At 39.1% G+C, this 20523-nt stretch overlaps 1 protein-coding gene across 2 annotated transcripts in view; it reads right to left on the bottom strand.

The window, feature by feature from the left end:
* LOC143363809 (uncharacterized) overlaps nucleotides 1-5878 on the bottom strand; it is a 54805-nt gene extending 48927 nt beyond the window's left edge. Inside the window, exon 1 of one of the 2 annotated variants that reach the window (XR_013083919.1) lies at nucleotides 1242-5877. Coding sequence is in view for 1 of the 2 variants with exons in the window: in XM_076804344.1 (XP_076660459.1) it covers nucleotides 1242-4654 (3413 nt within the window). In the remaining variant the exon portion in view is untranslated. Of the gene's footprint in view, nucleotides 1-1241 lie in introns of both variants that reach the window. The other variant, XM_076804344.1, reaches the window with a different exon arrangement.
* Between the last annotated feature and the right edge of the window lie 14645 nt (nucleotides 5879-20523).

The raw sequence follows: 20523 nt of genomic DNA on the forward strand, positions 1-20523 counted from the left end.
AAGATTCAACAACTCTTCTGAAAAAAATTTAAAAAATGTGTTTTATACACTCATATATAGTGTGCTCCATGAACTCTGTACACTTAAATATCTTGGTTATTTCAAACAATACGAGAAAATGTTACTTACAGAAGTTGTAGGGTTTAAGAAACTATATAATATGGTATAAATAATATTCTTACAAATGGAGGCGTAGAGTAGATATAGAGGTCACTTCGATAGTTTGGCGTATTCTGAGCATGAAAGTACTAAAGTGTATTTGTCCTAAAACATGCCGTTGCTGAGATATTTGACTGTTTTCATTCTATTACTTTTATTATGGAACGTATTCAAGGATATGCTCACTAAGTCGAATGTAAACATTCATAGGCTTTTCACGAAGAACATTATTCATGACAACAGGCAAATATCTCAGCAACGGTAAGTTTTAGGACAAGCACACTATGATACCTTTACACTCGGAATACGCCAATCTATCGAAATCGAGCATAAGAAATTGGACATTCCATTAAAAAAAAAAACAAACAAAGGTGACCTCTATATACTATCTTCTCTACGTCTCCACTTGTAAGAATATTATTTATACCATATTATGCAGTTTCTTAAACCCTACAACTTTTCTCTTTCAACATTTTCTCGTATTGTTTGAAATAATCAAGATATTCAAGTGAACCGAGTTCGTGGGATACACTGTATGTTATGCATAAACATATTGACAATTTCGTCGAAAATGGATAATTAGTTTATTAATTATATGGGTAAAAGATGGTGAAAATCGCAGTTACACGCCAAAAACTGTGAAGAGTTGTAGTTTTCATCGTTTTGGTGAAGTTTGGTTCATTCAGGAAAAAGTTATTCCGATTTAAAGTGGGTGTGATCAATTATGCGAGTCACTGTGAATCCATTTATCATAAGTATATCGAATGCACACATTAATACTACACCTATCGAGCACTGAAAGTAAAAAGTGTAAGATAAATATAATATAATGTATGCTTGAATAATGAAACTCGTTCGACAATAATGGCAAAATAAAAAATGGATCCTACGACCACAATAAGTTTAGTGTTAAATACACAAAATAACTGATCGAAATAATACCACAATATCCGTCGTCTCGAAAAATACATTCGAGTGGTGTTATTCCGTGGAAAATGCCCAAACCGAATGACCGTAAACGGACCGATGCAGGAAAACGATCGATCTTACAGTCGAATGAAGGAAAGAAAAGTAAGAATTACCTGCCGAATAGAGGATGCCAGAGTTGCGAGTCATCGGGCGAACTAGCCGTGGAGCTCACTTCCGGTTCCTGCTTGAGTAATCCGCTTCGCACCCTGAGCAACGGCGGATAAGGACTGGTTCGTCGGCTACTGGACAGATCGATCGGCGCTGGCATAAGCGTGCCGATCGGTTTGCAGCTGAGCTTAGGTTTGGCCTGCGAGGAGTTTCTCGGTCCGCTGCTCGCGTGACCGGATCCTTTGTTAGTGCCGTTGTTACTTCTCGGATGCGACGATCGTGATCTGGAGACTGGTCCCTCGCCGTGGTCGAGGACGTGTTGAAGATGCGCCAGGGATATCACCAATAAATCTGGATCTCTGACGAGGTCGGGCCTGTCCAGAGCCTCTGGTAGTCTCAGCTCAGGCCTCGAGGCGAGCAATTTCGGGATTTCGGTGGCTGGCGCAGCCGCGAGGCCTGGCAAGTAATCCCTTGGCACTAGAAGAGGCTCCGGTATTAGGTGTCCGGATGTCTCGATTAACTCCCTGAGCTGAGTAGCAGGATCCAGAAGCTTGTCGGTGCTGCTGGACGTGGCGCACGCCTCCTCCAGACTGTGCACTCGACGCTTACCGGAGAACTTCTGATAAGGATTCGGCTGGTTTCTTTGTCTGCCGACCGTCCATTCGGCGGACATCGGCCTCTTCGTTGTGCTGCGATCTGTCGCATAATACGTACTGTGAATATCGCCGCTGGACAACGGTTTGCCAGAGCTCCTGATCTCCTGGCTGTGCGCGGACGTTCGGTCCTGAAAGTTTCTGCTCCTTTTCCGTGCATTAGTCCTCTCGACTTCCTTCGGCTGGTCCAGCCGAACAACACGATGCTCACTAGGTACTTGATCACAGCGACTCGAATTCTCCTTCTGCTTCTCGTAATCCCTGGTCTCCAACTGGTTCGGCGAAGACAGAATACCTTTCAAGGTTATGTCGTTCCTCGCGTCCTCCGAACACGACACCGAACAAGGAGGACTAGGCAGCAATCTCTCGAGGTAGGCGGACGAGGGTCTCCTGGAAGCTGGGGAACACGGAATTCCACTCGGCTGCGGCGACACAACCGTGCCACGAGTCCTCAGCTCCTCGAGCACCTGCTCGTCGAAATGTTCAACATCCTGATATTTGCATTTCGCTTGAGCCTCGCTGTTCCTGCTCGAACTGATCCACTGAGCCTGATTCTTCGCGTTCTCCGGAGGTGTCTTCCGATCCTCCGAATTCCCCGTGCTCCGCCTGTGGAAATAATCTCTGTCGGACTCGTAGGCCAACGAGTCCGCCTTCTGCCGCCTCAGTTCTTCCAGCACTTGGGAATCACAGTCGTCCTCATCCTCCTCCTCCTCCTCCTCCTCCTCCTCCTCCATGTCCCTTTCATCGTGCTCCTCCTCGTGCGGGAAACCATCCAATTTCGACTCGTCCGGGTACGACTCGGTTTTCGCGAAGTTCACAGTGCTCTCCGGAGACTCGACGCGGGCTTTCATGTTCGGCGAAATCGAATGTGTCGCGGCCGCGTGCGGATTTCTGTAGCGGTAGCTCGGTATGATGATGGACAATCCGGGGAGGTTTTTCGAGGAGGTGGAGGAGGCGGTCCTTTGTGCGTCGATCGCGGAATCGGCGTTCTTCAACATCCTCTCGACGCACTCCGCCTGCGAATCCGGCGATCTGCTCGACGACGACGCTTTCGAGGGCGGTCTCGTCGACGGAGCGCCGTTGATTTTCGAACTTTCCGAACCGCTCGTCCTGGTTATAGACACCGAAAGCCCCGGAGTATTTCGGAGTGCTTTCAGAATCTTCGAACTGTCGTTGTAGTCGATTTTGATCGGTTCACCAGGCTCGTCCGGCCGCTCCTCCTCCGCTTCCAACGGCGCGTCGTCGTACATCGACACCATATTTTGGTGCTTGACACGAGATTTTGATCTACGCTTCGATCTATTCTCAAGACCACCGTCCGCCTCCGCGACTTTGCACATCTTCGAGTTCGAATTGTTCTTGATCGAAACGAGGACGACGTTCTCCTTCAGCTGATCATTCTTCTCCTCCTCGCTCTCGGCGTCGTAGTTTCGCAAGATCTTCTCCTCGTGGATCTCGATTTTATCATCGGCAAGATTATCGTCGAGCTTCTCGGTGTCTTCCCCGTGATAGCTGGAGATCACGTTCGTTCTCGACGTCTGCTCGTTCATTTTATTCGACAACTCGAACAGGATCGAATTCGAGTCCACGATTTTACTGTCGGTGGATTTCCCGTGGAGATTCTCGTTGAGAACCTCGCACGTTTTCGTCGAATCGATCGGGAGATCGGCACTGGGAGTATCGGTGGCTAGAACCGGCGAGGCTGTTGCGTCTATCATGTTCAGTATGTCTTGAATGCCCGCCTTGTTCATGCGTAGTCGTTTTTCACAATCCAGCACCGCCTTCTTTTCAGCGACGATAACATCTTCATTTTGCCCCTTCTTGTCGTTTCCTTGGCTCTGAAGGATATTCTGATGAACGCCCTCGGGCAATTGAGAAAAGTGTAGCTGCTCCAGAATCACTCGCGGCTGCAACAACTTGTCCTTCTGCAACCTTTCAAGCTTACTTCTCTCGCAGCCAATCGCCGGGTCTTTCTCGAGCCTATTCTCTTCTTCCATCTCGTCTTCGTTCTCGTTGTCCTCGCCCTCGTCTTCATCCTCGTCCACGTCGTTTTCTTCATCGTCGTCTTCCTCATCCTCGTCCTCATCGTCGTCGTCGTCGTCGTCGTCGTCGTCGTCCTCTTTGTCATCGTCGTCGGAGCATGGCACCCTTCGACGTTTCTCGTCCCACGTCGCACCGACTCTCGCATTGTTCCGCAAATTATCCAACGGGAACCCGTAATTTCTTCTGTGCTCGGTGTTTCGATTAATCTCATCGTAACTCCTCTTCCTGCCAACAACAGCATTCGTCGCGACTAAACCGTTGGCCCGTCCATTCGCCAGCTCTTTCGCGGAGATATGTTGCAGATTGATCGCCACGTGTTCCGTCTGCTTCGCGATCTCTTTCCCGTCGCTTGTACCGGACGTATTCGAAGGGTTCGCGTTGCCCGTCTTCTGGAAGGTCACTCCCAAACCAGTCGAGTATATGTTCGAGGCTGTCCTCGGTATCGAACGCCATCCTTGCGCCGTTTTCGTCAGCTTGATACGGTTCCTCTTGTCGTAGTCCTCGCACCTCACCTCGACGATCCTCTGTTCCCGTTGCGAGGCCCACAAGAAGATCGGATTGACCTTCGGCCGTTTCTCTTCTGATTGCTCTTCGGAGGATTCCTCTTCCCTGGCCGGCTTCTGATGCTTCTGATGGTGGTGATGGTGGTGGTGGTGATGATGATGATGATGATGACGTCTTTGACGACGGGGCGCTGTGCCCCGTGCAGGGGCCCCGCTCATCACTCCATCCAACGAGTTGTTATTATTCTGCCACTCGTCCACCGAGGCGACTTCTTCCACCGACGATTTCCACCCCTCCAATCGTTTCGAAAATTTCCACCGGCCGGTCGATGATGAGCTGGCACCGTGGCTTCGGCCACTATCTCAACTATCCACCGTACATAAAGAATCGACCGTACGTGGCTCGCGGTAGGCAGTCCTCTCGATCGCGATTACATTCCCGGAACGTCGTCCGTTCGACGATATCCTCGTGGCGCACGGCTTCATCGACTAAGTAATTAGCTACGGACGATCGCGGCTGGTTCCCGGCTCACCCCGAAGTCAATTTCTCACCGTCCATTAACAAACTAGCCGGTTTCGAGCAAGCAACGATCGATCTTAAGGCCATTGACATTGTTGACCCAGGCACTTCCGCGAGCTAGCCACACCGGACACACTGACCACGCTGCTCTTGCTCTTGCTCTTCCTCTTCCTCCCGTGGACGCTTCCGTTGACGACGTTCCCGTCAATTGCTAGATCTTTTTTTCTTGTTCACTTTCCCTCCCTCCTAGCAACCTTCCATTATCTGTCCCAGCGATAAGAGGAACCCCGCACGTGTTCCAAGAGTTCGACGACACCGACCCCAGAGCCGGGGCTCGTGGTTCCAGCAGAGATAATTTCACTGGTCGCCAAGGTGGTTCGTTCGGCTATCCGGCTATCGAACCGTGACACCGTGCATGCGGCGGGAGCAACGAATGATCACCACCGACTGTTGATTTCCATCGGGAATTCTACAACGTCGATTTGCATCGAGCTTGCGGCGTCGACTCCGTCGAGCTTACGGCTGGCAGCACTGAGTATGTTCGACCCGTCGAGCTTCTCTCGAACCTGCCGCTCTTCTCTCTCCACCGTGGTCTACACTGTCCCTCCCTCTTTCAACTCGTGCGGTGGTCGTCGCGACCCTGCAGGGTCCCCGGGTATTTCCTTTCGGAAACAGAATTTTTCTGTTCAACGATGTTCTCGTCGAGTTTTTTTCTTTTATCCTTCGAGAAACTCTTTGCGACGAAGAGAATTTTTTGGGGAACTACACTGTTATCCTTGACCCTGCCCTGCTCGATCGTCGATGTTCGAGTCTTCGACGTTTAAGAATTGTCACCGATGACATAACACTGCGAGCTCTATCCACCGGTTACATGTCCGTTACGCGCGGAGTCACTGTCTGGGAGCTACTGTCGGTGCCTCCTAGTTGCCTTCCACTTCGTCGCCGCCGCCCCCGCTCCGCAGAACCGCGAGCCAGGGTCGAAACTATCCGTGGCGCCCCTGTTCCAATTCGCGTTTCTCAGCTGCCTATACCGATTCGAAACCGTTGCTGTTTTTCACGTGCTCCTTAAAAAATAGTCCTGTCTCTTAAAAAATAGTACTTGAAATATACGACAGAAATATTGATAGAAATGATTTCCTAAAGTGCCTTACATTGGTTAATTTGAAAGAATTATTTACTTTCCTGTTACTGGAAATATTGTACTATTCGAACTATTTATTATACTTTACAAGTATGTTTTTCGCGTTTCTTGATTGTAGTTGTCTATAATCGGTGTTGGGTAAGATAATGTTTGAAATTAGCAACTGAAATATTTTGAAGATTATTTCCCAAATTGTCTTACATTGGTTTATTTAAAATAATTATCTACTTTTTTTCAGCGTTCGGAATTAAAAACATAAATATTATGGAGATTATTTTCCAAATTGTCTTATAATTATTTTAAATAATATTTTTTGGTGGTATAAATGAGAGATATTATTTCAACTAGTATTTCATGTTCTTAAACTGACTCTACGATGAATATAAATATTATACGCAGATAAGTTGTAAAAAAGATTTCGTTTAAAATTAATGTACAGAAATTCCCTTACAGATAGCTATTTTAAGATCATTCTGAAAAGTACACAATTGAAATAGATATTATCTAGCAATACTTGTAATCAGTCCTAGGTAAAATAGTATTTGAAATGAAAAACAGACATACTTTACAAATTATTTCTTCAATTGTACTACAGTGGTTAATTAAAAAGAATTATTTGCCTTCGCATTACTATAACCAGTATTTGCAATATTTGATTTTCGAAGTGCTTTTGATAAAAATTTCAATTATTTATTTTTCAGCATATGAATTTCAAATACAAGTTATCTGTAATAAATATTCCTGCTTAAGTACGCTCCTTATAGTCCATAAAGTTTAGAGAAATTAATATACTATACCCATACTTTTATATTAACAAAACTTTTCTCTCTTAACGATCCGAAAAAACATTTTTGTAAATAACTAAAGGGAACCATTAAGATTAACTAAAATTGAAAGATAAAATAATATTAGAAGTACTATGTTTTACTAAATTATTATAAAATAATTTCTTTATAGCAAGAATTTGTTTATTTCGCACGGCACATGTACATTTATATCTGAAATTTAAAAGTTAAAACACTAAATTTAGTCTCTTCACTCTTGGTGATAAATGTGATTTGGTATTTAGTTCTTCCAAGTAAATCTGGCATGATAATGAATATTGTAATTTTACGCTTTGTAACCGCATTATACGGGCTTATTTATACATACAGAATGTATAAGTGCGTCCCGAGTTATTTATACAGTGTATTTCTACGTTTTCAACGCCAGTTTCGGTCTTCCTAATTCTTTATGTAACAATCAACTCGACGGCGAAGTGTTAGAAACTCCATTAATCGCCACTGAATCAACTAATTATTGATCAATACATTTCAAAAGAGCAATTTTTCTAAATCTTTCACCATACGCACATATGCGATTTCTAAATCGCTTTAACACACAGCTCACCGGAAAGCATAAATAACAAAAGATTAACTACCTTTTTTATTAAGGCCTGCACAGATTTCTTCTTTGAACGTGAACTCTTCGAAAAGCACGGGTAAAAAAGAGATGTTTGAAGCAATCAATTTTATTTGCTTCACTATTGTGATGTCTCGATATGAAAAGTTGATAATGTTGATAACAGATTTCTTCTTCATACGTTAACATTCCAAGATGTGACAGTGAGAAAAAGACGCGTAAAGTGATTAACGCTATTCGTTTTATTACTGAAGAGTCGATGGGATATAGAGGAATGTATCAATGTAAGATATTCATAATGTTGATAAAGATATCTCCTTTTGATATTAATAATTCGAATTTTAGGAGTGAAAGAGCGACTAATTCTGTTTGTTTTACTATTGAAGAACCGATTATGAAGCGATGCCTCGATGTAAAATGTTAATAATTCTGGAACGGCGGGAACGGCACGGGGTGACAAAACGTTTTGCGCCGGCCCTGTCGCGTTCTTACCCCTTACCCCGAGATAGCCAGCTCGCGGCCGGAGCACCGACCATCGAAAAAGACAAACCGAACGACGGACGGGGACGGATAGAGAGGAAGAGAATGGGATAACCAGTGTGTATATACCGGTATACAGAGTGTACCGAAGGTAACTTCGATTGCAATGGTATCAACGGCTCCACCATCGTTAAAACGAAGCTAATTCGACCGATTTAGCCGCGCCTTATTAACGACCTTTCCCTCTCGGCGATCTCTCTCTCTCTCTCTCTCTCTCTCTCTCCTCTCTCTCTCCCTCGTGCACCCGCGAGACTCTCTCCGCTATAATACTCGAAAGTCACCGATTACCGGAATGTGTCCACCGAACAACTCCCGTACAACCAAGGACAATATTTCCCCGAAGTCGTAGTCGGAAGTTATCGTCAACTATTTCAGTCTTTAAATCGATAAACCGTCGATTCGACGCGACGTTGTGTCGAATTATTTATGTTAACGTCCGCTAGGTTTCCGTTCGGGTGTATTAACATTTTCGCTTTCCGTACACACACGGACGGTTGCACGCACGAGAGACGAGGGAGAAAGAAAGATAGATAGAGAGAGAGAGAGAGAGAGAGAGAGAGAGAGAGAGAGAGAGAGAGAGAGAGAGAGAGAGAGAGAGAGAGAGTTGAAAAGAAAGGGATGACGGTATTTTCTGGACGAGAGATTTACCCGTGTCCCCAACGGGGAACTAGTTTTCGATAAACGAGCACCTCCTCGTTAAGTGGCTCCGCGAAGGGGGCCGAAATCGTAGTCACCCTATATTCCGCAACGAGAGCGAGAGAGCGCACGGATCAGGGTGTGACTGGGAAGATCGACCGCCATGAGGGAGCGGTGGAACAGAGAGAGAAAAATATTTTTATTAAAAGGAGGGAGACGACTTAATGGAGGGACAGAGAGAACAAGAAACAGAGAGGAGAGAGAGAGAGAGAGAGGGAGAGAGAGACCAATAGACGGCGCAGTACACCGTGTCGGATGCTGATGCTGCATTAAGCCCCGTTTGCACTTCCGCCCTTCCATCCGCGGGTTTCGATCCTTCGGTCCCTGACTCCCTTCTGCTGTGTTGCGAATTGTTTCAAAACGATTTCGATTCCACGTCAGGCTAATTTTGAGGTACCCTACCGCACCTTCTGGAATCTTTTTTTCGAACGACACTGAGTAATTTTGTTCTGTTAGTTAGAGATTAGTGTAGTGACTGTGGATTTTTGTCCAGAATAGAGATTTCCTACATAAATTGCCAGACACAGGAGTCGAATACTTCTTGCTTTCTTCAAACAGTCTTGTAAATTGGAAATACTGCGTTGATATGCTGAATTTTATTGTTTCATTTATGTCGTAAGGTACGCAAGCTGGATAATGGCTTAGAATTATGCTGGTTGTAATCTTCCGTTTTTTCATGCAATTGTTTGTTTACTGTCGACGTGCCTAAATGAAAAACTTTATTATCAATTGGTACCACACCTCGCATGTCGCACATGAGTAAAAAAGAATGGAAAAAGCTAAAAAAAAATATGTTGTGTTCTCAATGACCAGACTGCGAATTTTCACTGAAATTGTTTAAGTCCATTGTAGGAAATAGAAATTGCATAAAAATGAATTGTTTCTTCCAATAATTTCAACGAGTCGTATTGGCTCCACAACTAATTTTTAAAAACAATCATTCAATGGAAACTTGTATCTCGCGGCATTAAAAGATGGAAATGAGAAATAAACTATACATGGTATTGTTAACATTTCATTGTGTTTTGCTCATTGTCAGTCGTGCCCATCCGAATGCACGAAATTCACGGTACAATCATAACTGTCCTGAACAATAGATTAAAAACCCATGTGCAGTCCCATGCTTAGAATGATAATTTTTTCTATCTCTGACCCGTTATTCTAGTCGATGATGTAACGCGTTCACTTACGAGTTTGCCAGGCCAGTTTCGTCGAGAGCATTCGCATCTCAGTTTTCGAAAAATATCGCCTGTCACCGCTATTGGAAGATATCCCAAAAGCAGACCAGTTACACAATAGTGTCAACGTACACATTGTTGCAGTAATAATGTTAACTGTTTTTTAGCCGCATGATACAGAGTCGAAATATTGAGTATGATTGGTATGCAGTCCTCAATTCTTTATTTTCATTGTTTTAACCGCGACAATGGCTATGAGCTTCATTTTACGATGTGAAAGTGACATTTCGATTAAATATTAGGTCGTTGCATACGAAATGGCCGATTTCAGAATGTAAATTTTACAAAGTGTTTACAACAAGAAATAGTATTATCATCTACGGGTTTATTATAAACCATTTGAAGATACAAAGCTAATCTTTCAAAGCCTATCTTTAGTGTCTATTGACATACACAATTATACTTTTGAATAAAGTTTATTTCAATATCACTCGATGTGATCGTCATGTATTCTTTTTATACGAATGAGAAAATGAGCATATTGACTGCAATGTGATTTTTAGTCAAGATGTGGTAGTAAATGAACGTTGCGTTAGTCAATCATAGAAAAAGTTAAAAAATATGGATGACAAGCTCACAAATGAGAAAGGTCAACCACCAAAAAAATCCATTTTTACCGAAGTATAATCGAAAAACTAGTCATTTTTTGACAATATTTGACGATCACAATGATGCTTACCTTAATCATTAATTTTCATTTAGAGAAAATTATGTTTACCTATTTATATTTATAAGATATATTGTTTACATTTGAAATACTTCAAAACTAACAATAAACGCAGGAACTGTAACAACTCGATTACATATTTTTATGTGCTGATAGTACCATATAAATTTAATAATAATAGCTATTACATCACGGAAATATTTCGTGGAGTATTTTGAAATGGATGTATGTTTACTATTGTTTATTTGTATGAACTATACAGGATGAGTCACCTAACGTTTGCACCTCAAATATCTTTGTTGTTTCTAAAGATACGTAAAATAGGGTAAGGACAAGGTTGAATGGTACAATGGGGCTGACACGATGCCATACAAAAAATTTTGTTTTTATGTCATTTGTTTCAGAGATATCAAGGTCACCTTGACTTTTTTAAATGGAACCACCCTTTTATAAACACCTACAATGATAGTCCCTTTCATTAGGAATTCAGTGACTATATTATTCCAAGGTCATTCAAGGTCAAGGACAGAAAAAACGTATAAAATTTAAAATATGGAAGCAGAATACCTGTATTTTATAAATGTTCGAAATGATGGCCTTCTACGACGATGCATTGATGTAAGCGAGCTCTGAAGGAATGTTGAACTCTGATAAGTACATCCGAGGTGATATTCGTACATGCTATGATGACGCATATCTTCAACTGAGCATCCATGTACACGGTCTCTTTTAGCAGACCCCATGAAAAGAAATCCAGTGGATTTAAATCAGGCGAACGTGCTGGCCATGAAACAGTTCCGCCTCGTCCAATCCATCGGTTTGGAAATTGAGAATCCAACGTTTCTCTTGCTACTTGTGCATAATGAGCAGGATAACCGTCATGTTGGTACCACATATCGTAGCGATTTTGTAAAGGGACATCTTCTAACAAAATTGGCAGATCTTCTTGCAAAAATTGAGCGTATTTCTGTCCCGTCATCATTCCGTTAACGAAACAGTTCCAGTACTTCGAAACAACCTGTACGTATTAATGAAAGTCTGTCTAGAAGGAGTGTATCGCTCGGGGTACCTTTCTTCATAAAGTAATCGGGCCTGCACTGCATTTTGTCTACATTCACAGTAAATCGTGATCATATCACACTTTTCAGTCATTGAATAAGACATGGCGGAATCGCGTTTGCAAACATACTGATAGTAAATAAGAATGCTGAATACCAATAACATTGAAGGACCTTAGCATGTTTATTTTAACTACGACCATAGTATGTTTACTATTTACTACAAGTCTCAACCGTGATAAACGTATTCTGCTTTCATATTCTAAATCTTACACGTTTTCTCTGTCTGTGACCTTGAATGACCTTGGAATAATTATTGTCACTGAATTCCTAATGAAAGGGACTATCATTGTAGGTGTTTAAAACAGGGCGGTAGCATTTAAAAATGTCAAGGAGCCTTGATATCTCTAAAAAAATGACATAAAAACAAAACCAAAAAATTTTGTGGCATCGTGTTAGCCCCATTGTACCATTCAACTTTGTCCTTACCATATTTTACGTATCTTTACAAACAACAAAGATATTTGAGGTGCAAACGTTAGGTGACTCACCCTGTATATGTAAAATTACAAAAGTGTTCGAACGAACAGATTTCTTATGCTTTTAATACCCATATGTTGTATCAACTGTTCTCCAATTATACAGATGCACGCATACTTTCTGTGATTATACGCTGATTATGCACACATGCGTCTGCGATTACTAGACTGTGAATTTTGTGCAATCATGACAAAATTGAGTTCGTGAAATTTAAAATAATAAAAGGACCAACAAAAATTAGGACGTCAGTATAATATTTTCAATCCATTATAAATTATTAAAGGAACAAAGAACTTCCTATTTGGTTTTTATTTCTAGTAACTTGCACAGAAAATTTTTATTTTATAAAAATTCGAGGTATAGTGAATACAAAAGAAGCACCGTTAGATTACTTATATAATAGAAATTTAATACACACACATGTAGAATGTGCAGAATGACGTTTTTGTTCGTTTTATTTTATTTTTTCTAGGTATTGCACTTTTTATAAGCATTACTTACACAATTACTAAATTACATAAACAATTATTAAATCAAATGTGTATTATTAAAATGTATTAAAATGGATGTTTTAGAGCCTCTTGTAGGTAAAGAAATGATGTAAGTGCCTAAAGTTCTGCAGTTGGTGTATGCAGGATGTTTCACCTAACTCGAGCATATAAAATATCTCGCTTGTTTTTTATGATAGAAAAAAATTTCAAAGGAAAACATTAGTTGCTTCAGAGGAGCAAATATTACGTTAGGCAAAAAAATTTGTTCAAGGTTATATTTTTTGAGATTTCAAGGTCATCAAAGTTTTTTTAAATAGAATGATATATTTTCATTATCGCTATATGATAGCCGAGGTCAAGACGAATCCAACGACCTGTAATATTGTGACTTTCACGTGACCTTGAGTCTGCACCATACCATTTACATTCCATGGACGCTGGTGTACAACTTGTCGAAGCCATTTCGGGTTTTCAGTGCTCCAATAATGCGTATTATGTGTATTCAGTTGTCCATGGTTAGAAAAAGTAGCTTCGTCAGTAAAGAGAACGTCATAAAAGAAATGTTTATTTCTTTGTATTTGCTGCAATGACCATGTACAAAAAGCAATACGATTCTCAAAGTCGTTGCCATGAAGCTCCTGATGTAAGGAAATATGGTATGGATGAAATTTATGACGTTGCAATATTCGGCACACACTTGCTTCGGAAATGCCTAAAGAACGTCCAATTTTTCGACTACTTGTAGTAGGATCGATATTGACTGTAGCCAATACAAAAGTTTCGGCATCTTCTCCAGTAGCAGGCTTTGATCGTTTTCTTTTCAGTGATTTAATACTCCCTGTTTTACAAAACAATTGAACTATGCGATCAAAAGTTTGTCCAGAAGGATGATTTTTTTCAGGGTATCTTTCTGCGTACAATTGAGATGCTTGTACTGAGTTACTTTTAGCCTCACCATAAACTAAAATCATTTATATCTTTTCTGCATCATTGTACACCATCGTTTCAGAGAAGTAACGTTATCTTTCACAATCGAATAAATCCCGATGAATTTCTTACACGTACTGATTAGAGTCACCGAAAGGAGAAAAATTTGTATCGGTGTTTACAATTTATTGTAAGCGTGTTTACAGTCATTAGTCAAGGTTCAAGAACATTTCTTGAAACCCTAGGGGGAGCATGTCATCGTTATTTCACTATTTACATCAAGTGCCCTACTTTTATGAATTTTTCATACTCAAGGTCACGTGAAGGTCATAATGTTACGGGTCGTTGGATTCGTCTTGATTTCGGCTATTATGTAGCAATAATGAAAATATATCATTCTATTTAAAAGAAAAACTTCGATGACCTTAAAATCTCAAAAAATTTAACCTTCAACAAATTTTTTTGCCTATCATAATATTTGCCCCTCTGAACCAACTAATGTTTTCTATCATAAAAAACAAGCGAGATATTTTATATGTTCGAGTTAGGTGAAACACTCTGTATAATGTATATTATAATCATATATGTATATATTCGTCATTCTTTTTAGTATTCGCATTTTATTGTTACTAACATAACATTTTTACTGCTTATATGTAATATTTGGCTCAAAGTTCATACGATAAAAAATATATATCATTTTTATAGCAAGACCGCCTCTTAGAACTGCAAAAGTGAGCCAAACGTCTTCCTACATAGTTAGTGGTTTTGAAGTTCGAGCCAGCCCGCGAACATTTGCACTGACCTGAAAAGATAAAAATCTGACGAGGGCACGTCAAAAGAGTACGGTAGCAATCCTTTCCATAAATGCAACAGTTTTCTATTATGTCCAATAGACTATTTTCTTTTCAAATTTGCGTAGCACATTGCGTCGGAAATGTTCATTAAATATTATTCACGTTCACTGTTCTAAAATAAATCCTAAATACTTATAAAATTACTTAGATTTAATATAATTAAATATCATCCGAAAGATATATAAGTCAACTTGAAAATTAACTAGAAAAATTGTTATTGCCACATTTGGTGTTTCTTTAGAACTAATTCATCAACAAATTAATGCTAAGACAAGATGCAAACTCAAGAAATTGAATCTTCACAAATGTTTACAAATCTTTCAAATATTCTAATGTTTGTACTTTAAATATATTATAACTTCTATCATGTTCAAATAATTATCACACTCTCATCGCTTCTGTAAAACTGTATTCAAAATAAAAAAGTTATTAAAATATCTATGAACTTATAATTGTATTCTAATAAAAACGAATTATGTTCATTAAATACAATTGATAAGTCACGTCATAGAGCGTTTCTCTAAAGAAAATTCTTATCATTTTCTTATCATTCCTAATTAAATTGTTGCTATCAGTAACGGACTTATGAGTAATGTAAAACCATGCAAAATGCACACAAAAGTATATAATTTCGTTAGAATATGATATATTTTAGTGATCGCTGAAATGCATAGAAATAGCTCTAACACTAAGCAGTGTCTAAGTAAGTATTCTTCAATTTTTAACGATTGTCAAGAGTGCTTATTTACGTAATTTTCTACTTCAACTCCCAAAAATATTTAACTCCGCCTTATACTTATTTTTTCAGATACTTCTTAAGAAGAGTTCGACATAAATTTTATTTGTCATCAAACAAGACTGCAGTATAAAAAATCTTTTTCAGTCCTTAGCATTAGAAACAATAGAAGACGGTAAAAAATTAAAAACCAGAAAAAATTTAAAAAAGTACGGATCTCATACTGAAGCTTCAGATCGGCTACCCTAGAAATTAATTTAACGATAAGGTATTGTCATAAAATTTGAATTTTTTCAAATTTTATCTGATTTTTCACTTTTTACAACCAGAGTTTGCAACTAAAAAATCGGAAAAAATTTTCGAATATGTGGTTTGATATGCTAAAGGTGTCAGACTTTTTTTTACAATTTTTAAATGCGATTAAATGGGGAAAATTAGGGAAAAATTGGGTTTATCTTTACTTCCCGTAACTACCCTTACAGAGGAGGTACAGGGATGAAACTTGGTAGAAAGGGTTCTTTCTTGGTAAGCTACCCAACGAAACATTTCCGGTCAAAATCGGTTGAATTGCATTTTTGACTAGCTTAATCTAGATCCTTTGCCCCGGTTTGGTTATAAATCCTGCGATCTTTGCAGTCTATCTCGATGAAGATTTGTTAAGCACAGTCAGTTCAATATTACGCCTTACCAAAACGATCAGCGACAGACCAAAATCTCTTAAAGGATTTGTTGTATGCTTCCACAAATACAAAAACAGAGATTTTCGATTAGCCCATATCACTTACGTTTAACAACTTTTTAAAAAAATTACTTTTCTCAAACAAGCGTTGTGTATTTGTGGTAAACTTTCCTTAAATTTTCAAGGAAATTTGTTGGATCAATTCGTTTTTTACGGATGTTTTGCTGCTTTTTGGCCAAAAAGACACCAGCATGCGGGCGCTCGGTGTGGACAGTGTTAACTACAGGCTGGTTTTTATTAGGAGTAGCAGCGTTCCCGGTGTATGCTCGTGGCAAACGCTATACCGGTAAGGTCACGTGGCGGACTTCGTCCAGGAGGAGACGAGGGAACGTACATACATAGAAGGGAGACGTCACTGACCGTGGACGCATGCGAGACTCGCGACAATTTTGTCGACGACATCGTGGTAAGTCCATGCATCGGCAGATGCGAGGGAAGAATGCGGACTCGGTGAACTTTGATTCGAGGAAGGCACACCTCTTGCCGCTTCTTAATCAACTTTTCTTTCAAAGAAACCAGGAGGACAAGGGATCAATCACGCTCGGGTAATTGCACAGGGCTCATCCTATTGCCGAGGAAAATGCGAGTCGCAAAGGAGCCACCAGGACACCTGAGAATCCTGTTTCGAATGAAGCTTTTAATATACAGTCAGCTACCGTGTAACATTTCTGCAACACGATTGCGCTGTAACAGGGTTTGAGAATTAGAGGGAGGGGGAGGGGGGATCATCCGTAGCACAGCATTTTCGCTGAAAGAAGAGCAGGAGAGCACTGGATTCAAGGGAGAGTTTCGCAGACGCCATATTATGAAATTGACAAAGGTCTCCGAAGAAAAAAGTCAACAAGCGAAGATAACAGACTTCTCGAAGAAAGCGGAGTAGAGAAATGAAGACGCCGGAGAAAGAAGCTGGAGGTGGATATTTTGCAACAAAGAAATGGCTTCTTTTAATGGAACAATCACGAGGAAGATACTTGGCGGGCATTATCTAACATTAACGTACCATTGTAATTCGTATATTCGACAAAAACACGTTCCTTTTAATTATGAAAGTATAAGAGAGTACGCTCTTTAGATTTCAAATTTACCATTGTTTCTTTGTACTAGCTTTTAATTTTCTCTTGCACAAATTCCTACAAGTTGGAAAGTATATTTTGTAGTAGCATGTTAAAATGTATTTTTTGTGCTAGTTGAAATGTATATTCTTCTCATAAGAATGTAAGAGATATAAATATGGTACCGTGTTACATCGAGGTGTGGCTCATTATCCAGGAATCCAGTTGTAATTTCAATTGACAACATTTTGTTTCATGCATTGCCAGACACACAACATGCTCACTTTATTGTTAAGAACGGTGTAAGCGCGTATATTTATTAACATGAACCGAATGGTAAATCTACAGAGTGTTTACGCTATTACTAGCCAGCGTTTTTCTTGTAAATAGTAAATATTAGAAAAAAAAGTTTTTATACTCGACACAATGACGTATGTAATTTTTTGTGTTTATACTATTTTGTTAGATATGAAGGTGACCTTCAATTTTTTAAATTGAATGCTGTATATATTTTTATATTACATGAAAGCGTGTGTCTACATGAATTCATCCGTATACTACACAGAAACATTTTGAATATATCGTACCAATGTGTTTATAAGTATTCTTTATTCATACGAATCAAATGATGTTGTCATTCACTATCAGAGTGTTTACTACTAGTTTCTACTATGACGAGACAATTTCAGTATTACTTCCGAAACCGAAGTAGTCGGATTTTCTTAAAAATGTAAGAGGACTTCTAACTTTTTATCTTCAGAAAGAAGACATTTCCGATTATGGCACTTATTTTGCAAAGACCCGGTTTCCTTCAAACGCTTGGCAAACATAACAAACTGATTTTCATTTGGTTGCACTCTGTCCGGATATTCTTCTAGGTATTTCAATTTACTTCGTCTTTTATTCCCATTGCACTGGTAATAAATGTGTACCATATCTGCCTTCTCGTCCACCGAATAACGATGCATTACTATGCGATATTACTAATCGATATCGGAAGTAATACTGAAATTGTCTCGTCAAAGTAGATACTAGAAGTAAACACTCTGATAGTGAATGACAACATCATCTGATTCGTATGAATAAGGAACACTTGTAAACACATTGGTGTGAAATATTCAAAATGTTTCTTCTATTTCTGACCTTGCATGACCTTGAGGGTCACTCTGCAGTATACGGATGAATTTGTCTAGACACACGCTTTCATGTGATATAAAAATATATACAGCATTCAATTTAAAAATTTGAAGGTCACCTTCATATCTAACAAAGTAGTATAAACACAACAAATTACATACGCCATTGTGTTGCGTATAAAAAACAGTACTACTTCTTCCTCTTTCATTTTTTTCTAATATTTACTATTTACAAGAAAAATGCTGGCTAGTAACAGCGTGAACATCCTGTATACTAATTTATATATGTATTATTTTATGAATATAGAAAAATTAAACCATGAATGCAAGTATGGTAGCACAGCGTAATGCACATGTAATTCTCTGCTGTATAATCAGTAGAAATGGCAAGTAATGACCAGACACATTTGCTTCTTGGTTCTGCTGAAACTCTGTATGACGTTTAGGTATTTATTGTATTTATTTTTACGTGAATTATATCAAATCAACATATATAAAAATAATCGTTTTTAATACCCATCTTTATAAACGCATTCATACTAAGGATTTTATGGAGTTACAGCATACGCAATTGTGTAAAATTCGATGCTGTCATTTCATAAAAATGCCAGCAGTTTTCTATTTCATTTGGAACCTAGAACCTAGCTTTGGAAAGATAGCATTGTTTTCATTTTGACTTCAACAAATTAATCGATAAAAATGTACAGAATCTCATGCTAACAATTGAAAGTTATATTCAGTAGAGTGTAAAGAATGAAAAATTAAAACTACTTCGTTAACTTCGAACTAACTTCGTTTTTCAAGTGCGTCCGATTTTGGTGTCGTCGCAAGAGCTGTTTATCGCTGAACGAAGCTATCTGTGGTGGAACGGTTTTAAAACTGGTGGGGAATGTTGATTCTTTATTGGTCGAAGGGCGTTACTTAATTACCATAGTGGAAATGGTACATGGGATGATCGGGAGGGGAGAGAGAGAGAGAGAGAGAGAGAGAGAGAGAGAGAGAGAGAGAGAGAGAGAGAGAGAGAGAGAGAGAGAGAGAGATAGCAACCTTACAGACAAACAGAGCGTGCTAAGAAAATAGAGGTACTACTGCAGATGTTCGAAATAACATGGCACTCCAACTGATAGAACACCCCAATTTATTAAGTCTTCACTATCATGTTGAATACAACTGAAAATGTTGATCTACCACCGGCATCAGGGTATCAACGAACGAATGATCGATGTTTCTTACCACACTTTTTAAATTTTAACTTGCTATACAAGTTGAGTCACTTGGTCACATGAAATAATTTATTAAAATTCAAATCCTCATATCGAGACTCTTTCCAATTTGTTAAATAAATAACCCTACCTTTTGTTGCACAATTTGAAAGGACACTACATTTTGAATAAAACATTTTAGGGATATATATATTGTATTTTAAATAAAACATAAAAATATTTTCGGTAAATGGCATGTAGTGACATGGCATGTGTTTTTTCGGTGCCATGTAATTCATTTCAGTATTGTATATGTAATAATTTCCTCTAAAATATTGCCTTGTTGACAATATGTATTATTTCTCTTAATTATGGAAATATAGTTGGCAATTTTCTAGTGTTATTTTGGCCCCTTCTGTCCGATTCGTTTCAGTGGTGATAACGTCACTTTTTAATTTTCTTTTTATTCGCCAATAAGGCAAAGTTGATCTTGTCGGTAATTTTTAAGAAGGAATAAAATTTATGCTACTTTCTATCAATCCTTACCATTGTGGTGAACGCGAAACAAAATACTTTAATGTGATTCATCGTTTACTATACATTTTCGTTTTGTTGAGAAAAATCAATGATTCCACCCTCGAGCGTCATCAGTGTTGGTTGGTAATAACCGAATCACATGAACAGTCTACATTGGATGATCCGAGACAAAAGAACAGTTTACGAAACACAGAACAAACAGATCCTAACTTTTGTACATAAATAATAAAAAACAAAACTAAATAATAATTTAAATAATAATTAATAAATAATAATAAAACTTAAATAATAATTTTTATTCGATTTGAGATTTATTCGAAGAACAATTTTAGTGTATATTAAATGTGCTTGGTCATCTAAAAGCTTGCACAAATACTTGTTATTGACATTTAATTTTCTAGTATTAATTATATGTTTCTCGTTAATTGGATTCCTCTCGATTCTATAGTAACCCAGATAGCACGCGATGTCTTGAAGACGTCTTTCTTACGTTCATTTTACGTCTGAAAGTCTTACGTCTGAAAAAGACGTCTTTTTCAAGACGTCGTTTTATTTCAGAGGTATTAAAGATGTCTTTTTCGAGACTAAATAACTTGAATTTCTTGTAGAT

This window comes from Halictus rubicundus, chromosome 2 (assembly GCF_050948215.1).
Source record: "Halictus rubicundus isolate RS-2024b chromosome 2, iyHalRubi1_principal, whole genome shotgun sequence".
NCBI classification, from domain to species: Eukaryota; Metazoa; Arthropoda; class Insecta; order Hymenoptera; family Halictidae; genus Halictus; species Halictus rubicundus.